This window comes from Apteryx rowi, unplaced genomic scaffold, assembly GCF_003343035.1.
Source record: "Apteryx rowi isolate R43461 unplaced genomic scaffold, aptRow1 scaffold_1490, whole genome shotgun sequence".
Taxonomy (NCBI): Eukaryota; Metazoa; Chordata; class Aves; order Apterygiformes; family Apterygidae; genus Apteryx; species Apteryx rowi.
In genome coordinates, this window is record NW_020447742.1 from 8098 (window position 1) to 16247 (window position 8150).

Sequence of the window (8150 nt, forward strand, 5' to 3'; positions counted from 1 at the left end):
GGCACCCCCGCACCCCCCGCCTGCGCGCGCGGGCTGACCTTCGCTATCCTGCCGTGTTCCAGGCACTCCTGGAGTTCGAGCTTATCGTTGACTGTGGAGGCGAGCGGCCTGCGAGGAAGAAGAGGGACGGCGGTGGGCGTGCGGCACCAGCACCGGCACCGGCACGGCCGGGGAGGAACTCGGCCCACGATCCCGGGCTGCGGTGCACCAGCAAGGGCAGCACCGGTGCCCCATTTCGGGAGCCGTCGCTCCATGCTCGTTGCTCCGGGGCACCGCGCTCCCGACAGCCGCTGCTCCCGCACGGGGAGATGGGGCACGGAAAGGGCTGCAGCGAGCTGCACCCGAGCCCGGGGGAGCCCCCAGGTGCCTGGTCCCGCTCGGCAGCCTTGGAGCCTCCCTTGCTGCCGGCAATGCCGGCAGCTGCCCCGTGCATCGCCCCTGCGCTGGCTGAGCCCTCACTCCCGGCGCCGCGTTGGGCGAACGAGCAAGTGAGCGCGTGTGCAAGCGCGCGAACGGCGGGGACCCGGGCTTCTCTCACCGACCTGTTCATACCGGGAAGGTTCCCCCAGAAGTACCGTGCCCTGTGCGCTGCAGACACTTCTTTGGCATCAATCATAACGGGGTTGGACTGCAAGCGAAAGAGAGCGGCGGGGAGTCACCGGGGCCTGGCCACCCGGCCGGCGCGGCATCCCGAGGGATGCTCCGGGGGGCTTTGATGCTCGTGTCCGGCATCAAGGGGCACAGGGGGACGGGGCCGGAGCGGGGCAGCGACCCCCCCGGCGAGGTGCCTCCGGGACGGACCCCGCGGCTTCGGGGCGCCGGCGGCAGCCGGAGCACGGCACTCACCTCGAGGAAGCGCGAGATGTCCCTCTTGTCGCTCACCCCCATGGCCACCACGTTCTCGAAGAGCCAGAAGAAGGGCCGGTCGTCGCCCTCCTTGGGCCGGGCTTCGTGCAGGAGGCGGTAAAACTCGAAGAAGAGCCGCCCGGTGCCCTCTGCGCGGGAGAGAGCGCGGCGGGGGGCCGCGGTCAGCGCCGGGAGCCGGTGCCGGTCCGCGAGCCGCGGCGGCGTGCCTGGCCGGCGGACACCTACCGTACAGCCCCTTCCTGGCCGGGTTGACGATGGAGAGGTCGTTGCAGGGGCTTCCTCCGATCACCAGGTCGAAGGGGCCCCACTCCTGTATCTGCAAGAGAAGGAGCCCCACGGGGTGAGCCGGGGCGCCGGGTGCCGCCTGCTTCCCTCCCCGGAGGGGCACGGCGGGGAGGGGGCGTGGGGCGGGGGGGGGATGGAGGCGGGTGCCCGCCTTCCGGTCGATGCAACACGGGGGCAACGGTCCCGTCTTGCAGGAGAGACGCCGGAGCGAGGTCCTGGGCTGAGCAGGGGTGGGGTGGACTCGAGGGGCGAGGGGCAGGCGGGATTGGGACGTCCCTCCGTCCCCACGTCCCCGGGGGGCGCGGGGAGGGGGGCAGCCGCAGGGGGAGGGCCGGCCGGCAGGACGTACGTGTTTCTGGGTGACATTTCGGACGTCCCCGACGTACATGATCTTGCCCTGGTGCCTCACCATGCCCACGGTGATGGAGTCCTCGCACACCTCGGAGGCGATGTAGCGGTCCACCTGGATGCCCAGGTCCTTCAGCACCAGCAGGCCTGCCGGGGAGCGGCGCGGGGGGGGTCAGCACGGCGTGGAGGGGGGGGACGCCCGCTTCCCGGTCCCCGTCCCGTCCCRTCCCGCGCCCTCCCTGCCTGCGGCGTCGCTTGGAGCCCGCCAGCCCGGCGCCGTCCACCTCCCCTTCCCTGAGCACCTGCCGGCCGCTTTTCCAAGGGGGCTTCCCCGGTGCAGCCGCGAGGGGACGGGTCCCTGGGAGCAGGCGGCCTGGAGACGGCACGGCCCCGGGTCTGGCCTGGATGCGCTGGGTGCAGCCAGCACCGAGCGCCCTGATGGGTGCAGGGACCCCCCCCCCTCCGTCCCCGCACCCATTTCTGCCACCCCGTCTCCACCGCGCAGCCCGAACCGCTGCCATCCCGGCCCGAATCCGCCCTTATCCCGCTSTCCGCATCCCGGCTCCTCCGCGAGCAGCCGGTGGGACGGGACCTAACCCGGCACCGCGGCGCCCCAGCTCCCCCCCCCCCGCAGCCACCCACCYGTGGCGATGCCGTCGAAGAGCGAGAGCACTCGGATGGGTTTCCTCTTCTCGGCCGGCACCGGCGGATAAACCTTTGGTGGGTCCTGCGGGCGAGACGGCGGGGCGTGAAGGCGGACGGAGGGAGGCAGGGAGGGAAGGGGGCGGCGCGGGGCCGGGCGGCGCGCGGGGGGGGGACAGGGGCGCCGGGGCGCACTCACGAATTCTTGGTCGTGGTTGTTGGCGAAGAACATCTGGAGGCGGGAGGGCCAGTCCTCCCGCCGCCGCAGCAGCCCGTAGATGCCCTTATGGCCGCACATGTAGCAGTTCCAAGGGTCCTCCTTGATGGCTGCCTGGGCCGCCCCGGGGCCCACCAGCAGGTCCACGCACTCCACGCAGAAGCACCTGCGGGACGGGACGGGATGGGATGGGATGGGACATGCATCGGCCATGGGCCCGGGCTCCATCCCCGGTGGGGACAACGCGGCATCTCCCACCGGCAGGGATGGATGGGGAGCCGCTGGCGGAGGTGGCACCGTGGTGGTGGAGATGGTCCCCCCAGCCAAGCCCCGCTGCCCCGTCCCCCAGCCCCGGATGCGGCCGCGACGTTGATTTGATGGGAGCCGCTTCCCCCTCCCTGCTATCCCGACGCCCTAAYGGGCACCAACGGACCCCGCTGCAGCCCCCCGACCCCTTGGCGAGACCCACCAGGACCCGCAGCATCCGCGGCACTGCCCAAACCCCCCCAGCCCCACGCCGAGACCTGCAACGCCAGCCCCATGCAAGGACCCGCACCCCGGCGGGGACCCGCGGCAGCGCCGACCTGCAGCAATTGTTGTTGCCGCACATGAGCACCTCGCGGCCACCGCAGCAGATCGTGCAGTAGGACTGGTAGCCGTCGTCGTCGTACTGGTACGCGCACTCCAAGAAACAGTTCTGGAGGGGAGGGGAAGCAGCGGCGTGAGCGGGGGGGCGGCGACGCTTCCCGCGGGCCCCTGCGAGCCCGGGCAGCCCTGGGCAGCCCCCTCCGTTACCTTGCAGTTTTGGCACATTCCTCCGATAAATAGAGGGTGTTCCAGGGTCACGTTGAGGCTCCCGCAGGAGATGCAGATATCTGGGTGGCAGCAGGGGAGGAAAGTTACCTTGGAGGCTCTGCAAACAACCCCCTGCCGCCCTCCTGCTCCGCACCCCCAAAACGAGACGGGGCCGCTCACGGCCAGCGGGAGCTCAGCGCCGCGGGCGGCCTCTCCGCCGGCACCGCTCCGCGCTCACCTTCGATGTTCCTGCACTTCTGCCGGACCTCGTAGACGAGCCGTTCTGGGGAGGGAGAGCAGCGGTCAGGACCCCGGGGTGCACCCGTGCGCGGGGGCGTCCCCCCGCCCCCCCCCCCCGGGGAGGACGGGTACCTCGTGTGCGCTCGTCGATGATCTCCTTGACCTTGGGCTTCTCCGTTGTGCTTTTCCTGGGTTTTTTGGCGGGCGGGGGTGGGGCGTAGGCGGCCGCCTCCGGCTCTACCCACATCTCCGTGTAAACTTCTTTGTAGGGGTTGCGCTCCTCTGCAAGACACCAGCGGGGCGGCTGAGCCTCCGGCGGCGACTTTGGGGCCCAGGCGCCTCCCACGCGGCTGCCGCGCGCGCGCCCCGGGGGCCCGGGGCCGGTTTGCAACGCTTGGCACGGACGGAAAGGTCAGGGATTACGGATGCAGCCCCCGCCGGAGGCTCAGGCGGGCGCCCCGGCGTCTCCGCCCGGGCAGATGTTGGTCGGTCTCCAARGTCATCACGGAGCAGGTCCCCATCCGGCCGGGGACGGAGCTCCGCGCGGGGTTTCGGGGGCTGGCGCCTTGCCGCCCGGGCTGTTTTGCAGGACCAGAGCCGTGCACAGCTCTGGGAGGCTGCAGGGGGACGCGGGCGGCTCTGCCCCCACCGAGCGCGGGGACCGTGTCCACCCACCCCCCCGGCCGCTCACCTTCGGGGGGCTCCAGGCCTTTGGGGCCRGACGGCTGGAAGCCCCCCAGCGCCCACTCGATCATCTGCTTGTTCTGGATCTCCACCACCTTGGAGGTGTCCGTCTCGTCGTTCTCGGGGCAGGCGGGGAAGATCTTCCCCGCTCTGCTGCTCGCCACCTGCAAAGGCCACCACATCCCGGGCCGTCACCGTCGTCACCATCATCATCATCGTCACCGCCACGGCACGGACGCCCTTGGTGGGGGCCGAGCATGCACAGCCCCCCCACGGACGGACGGACGGACGGACGGACGGCGGCTCTCACCTGCAGCACCTCGTAGATGGCTTTGCGGTACATGGGCTGCTTGTTGTAGGTGGCCTGGTGGAAGGCGCTGGAGAAGGAGCTGAGCGGCAGGAGCTTCTCCACGCAGACCTGCGGCACGGGGCGGCCCTGAGAYGCCGGCCCCGGGCAGGGGGACCGCGGCGCCCGCAGCGGACCGCGTCCCCGCTCCCCTTCGCCGAGGGGGACGGAGGAAGGGAAAGGGGGCAGACGGAGGCAGGAGAGGGCGAGGAGGGGAGACCGCGTGCTCGGAGGCTGTTGCGGGCAGCCACGGGGCAACGGCGTTGTCCGCACCYGGAGGTGCCACTTACCACCGAGAACTTGCCGTCCCCGAACCACATGACCCAGCGCGTGCCCTCGGCCGCCCGGCTCCGGCCGGTCATCCACCAGGAGACGATGCGTCCGGGCCACCAGGAGAAGCCGCGCAGCTTGCCCCACACCAGCTCGCCTATGCCAAAGCCTCGGCCGTCCTGCGCSAGGAGACGGAGGCAGCGTGAGAGGCCGGGCGACGCCGGGGCGTGCTGCGGGAGCAGGGCGAGGGCACGGGGGACCCGCGGAGCCCGGCGGGAGCAGCAGGCAAGCAGGGGCTGTGGCACCGGGGTTAGCGACGTCTGCACCCGCGGAAACCATCTCCTGCATCCCCGGGCGGGCTGCAGGTGCGGGTAGATCCCAAGGTGGGAACGCAGCAYGGGCTGCCCGGCATGCGCACACAACTCATGCTTTACCGGCACGTCGCAGCTCACTTCCAGGAAAGCCCTGGGGCCGCGGGGGACGATGCACGGAAGCGCGGGCTGCAAGGCCACCTCTCCGGCTTGCACYGGCAGAGCGACGGCCAAGGCACGCACGAGGGTGGAGCAGGAGTTCGTCCTGCCGGCGGCGAGGGGCGGCTGCGGCGCCTCGGCGCAGCTCCGCGAATCCCGACTCGCTCACCTCGTACTCGGGCTCGTCGTCGGCCGACTTGGACGTGCTCTTGTCCACGGCGTCGGCCACCACTGGCTCAGGCGTGGTGGCCACGTTGGGCGAGGCGGGGTCCGTGGGCTGCTGCGAGGCCGGCGGGCTGGCCTCCTCCTCCTTCTGGGGCTCGGCCCGCGGCGTCTCCTCCACCACGTTCATCACGGCGATGACCTTGGCCTTCTTCTCAGCCTGCCGGGAGGAGACGGGGTTTTAGAGGTCGGGGCGCTGCTGGCACGGCTGACCCACGGCGGCTCCCCGCCTCGGGGCCGACAGCCCGCCCCACGGCCGGGCACCTTGGGTAACCCCGGGGAGCACCGCGCTCCTCTTCCTCCCCGAGCAGGGGATGCTCAGAGGGACCAGGGGCCCCGGCAGCACTGCTGGACCCCGTCCGCAGCCCCCTGCGCACCCAGCAAGGAGCTCTGAGCGACCGTCCTGCCCGCTCCAGCCTTGGACACCCTCCTCCTCGGGGCGAAGGCTCCCCGTGGAGCGGGACGTGCGCCTCTGTCCCGACTCTGCCGCCCTCCCCGGCCCCCAAGGAGACCCGAGATGCAGCTCGGGGCTGGAGGGGCTCACGCGGGCCAGGGTGGGGGCTGCGCTCAGCAGCACGACCCGGACCCTCGCATGGGCTCGGCGGCCCCGGCAGGACCCCAGGCTGTGGGGCAGGCTCCTACCAGGCCCCCCTGCAGCAGCGACGCGTGAGCTGCCCCAGTAGCACCCCAGCAACAGCCACGGCCACCCTGTCCCAGCCCCTCGGGCAGTGCGGCCTGGGGCAGGTCGCCCTCGCTTGGTGCCTCAGTTTCCCCATTGCAGTCGTGGAGGGAGGGGATGCCGTGGGCAGCGTTGCAGAGCACGCAGGGCTCACGCTGGGCCAGTGGGCAACCGTACAAAGCGAGACTGAGCCTGGCCAAGGGTGGCTGCTCCCACCACCCTCCCTTCCTGCCAGAGCTGCCAGCACATGTGACCTGACCTCCCCGGGAAGGGCACGGACGGGCAGGGGGGTTGCAAAGCTGCAGCCGGCGCCAGGGAAGGGCCCGTGGAGCCGGGGGGGCAGGCRGACGGCACGCGGTGGCCTGGAGACACGTCTAGGGCTGCAGGGAGCAGTCTGGGGCCGGGGGGTCCCGGGCGCTCCGGCTCCGCGGCAGGGGCATGGGAAGCAGAGGCTGCAGCACGCCGCCGAGCCCCCGGCGCAGGCGTCAGCCCCGTCCCGCGGCCCTTGCAGGGGCTGCGCATGGACGAAGGGCTCGGTGGCGCGGGGACGAGCTCCAGGGGGGGGGAACAGGCCGCTCCGCACCGCTCTGCTCTGGCGGACGCTGCACGTGGCTCCCTGCCTGGCTGCGCCTGAGTGCTGCGTCCCCAAAACCACCAGCCTCCTGCCCCATCCATCACGTGCCGCCCGCCCCGGCGGGGCTTACGGCGCTCTGCAGAGGCACCCCAATTGCTCCCAGCCCCGGGGGGGGATCAGCCCCCAAGGGCCAGGACAGATGAGCCAGCATCCGGAGAGCCGGGGCGCAAGGGCAGCCGGCCGCCCTGCCGAGCCCCAGGACAAGGGCATGGAGCAGGACAGGAGCCAGCCCCGGGAAGGCATCTCCGGCCCTGGAGCAACCCGGCGGCACCGGGGGCAGGAAGGGCGCACGGGAGCCGCAGCGCAAGAGCCTCCTCTGCTGCTGCCCTGCTGCYCGGGGCTCTCGCGCCCGCCCCCCTCCTCCGTGCACCGGGACGGCCCCCTCCTCGGCGTCCCCCCCCCCCCCGCCCCCCCCCCCCCCGCCCCCGGGCGGGCCCCCCCCCGGGGCCCCCCCCCCCCCCCGCATGGCCCCGTGTCCCCAGCCCGAGCTGCTTCCCTCCGTGCAGCCTAGGTTGCACACTCGCACGCCTGCTGCTCTTTGCACAACCCGGGCAGCGGGGGTGCGGGGTCCCGCAGGAGGGCTGCTCCGAGCTCGCACGGCCCCAGTCCGGCGCGGCAGCCAGCCCCAGTGCCACCAGGCCAGCTCTCCCCGCCGGTCCCAGTGCCACCAGTGCGGCCTCCCCGTCGGTCCCACCACCCGCTCTTCCCTCCTGGTTTGGCCCCCCCCGGCTCAGCTTGTTGAGAGCAAACACCCGGCCGCTGCCCCCGCCGTGGGCTCCCCCCCGCCCCATCGGAGAGCTGCAGCGTCGCCCGAGCGAGCCCCCTCCACGGCACCCGCTCCCCGGGATGCACCCCCGTCCCGCACGGAGAGTCACGACGCTGCCCGGGAGCCCCCACCCGGCACAGCACCCCGCCAAGAAACCCTTCCCCGCACCGGGGAGCGGCCGCCCCCGAGACAGTGCCCCAATTCCAGGGTCCCCGTGTCCCCTCCCGTGCAGCGCCACAGCTCCAGGGCCGCGGGGTCCCCTCCTGTGGGGCCCCCGGTGTCCCCTCCCGTGCAGCGCCTGCACCCGGGGTCCCCTCCTGCACATCCACAGCACCCGGGTGGCCCCGATGCACCCGGTGTCCCCTCGTGCACAGCACCCGGGTGGCCTCGGGGCACCCGGTGTTTCCCTGCCCGGGGACCCTGCTGTCCCCAGCCACCGCCGGTGTCCTGGCCCCAGCAGCCGGGCACCAAGCGGGACCCGCTGGGGAGACCCCGRGCCGGGCCGGGCCGGGGATCAAGAGTGCGGGGCAGAGCCGGTCGCGCCGAATGAAGTTGCACCGGGCCGGAGCTGCGCCCCTGGGCCGAGCCGTGTGGGCTCCCCCGCGGGGGGCCGGGCCGAGCCGAGCCGAGCCGGGCCATACCCGGGCCGGACCGGGCCCCTGTGCCGGGCCGTGCCGGGCCTGGC

The 8150-nt window shown here is 72.9% G+C and overlaps 1 protein-coding gene across 1 annotated transcript in view; it reads right to left on the bottom strand.

Annotated features, from left to right (window-relative positions):
• Window positions 1–8150, bottom strand: part of DNMT3A (DNA methyltransferase 3 alpha) — a gene marked incomplete at its 5' end in the record, with an annotated part of 26077 nt that overhangs the window by 1563 nt on the left and 16364 nt on the right. The window contains 15 exons of the mRNA XM_026058657.1: window positions 39–108; window positions 543–628; window positions 847–995; window positions 1093–1183; window positions 1502–1647; window positions 2143–2227; window positions 2342–2525; window positions 2944–3056; window positions 3155–3234; window positions 3393–3437; window positions 3527–3676; window positions 4086–4242; window positions 4389–4496; window positions 4715–4873; window positions 5334–5546. Coding sequence (XP_025914442.1) covers window positions 39–108; window positions 543–628; window positions 847–995; window positions 1093–1183; window positions 1502–1647; window positions 2143–2227; window positions 2342–2525; window positions 2944–3056; window positions 3155–3234; window positions 3393–3437; window positions 3527–3676; window positions 4086–4242; window positions 4389–4496; window positions 4715–4873; window positions 5334–5546 — 1836 coding nt within the window. The remainder of the gene's footprint in view (window positions 1–38; window positions 109–542; window positions 629–846; window positions 996–1092; window positions 1184–1501; window positions 1648–2142; window positions 2228–2341; window positions 2526–2943; window positions 3057–3154; window positions 3235–3392; window positions 3438–3526; window positions 3677–4085; window positions 4243–4388; window positions 4497–4714; window positions 4874–5333; window positions 5547–8150) is intronic.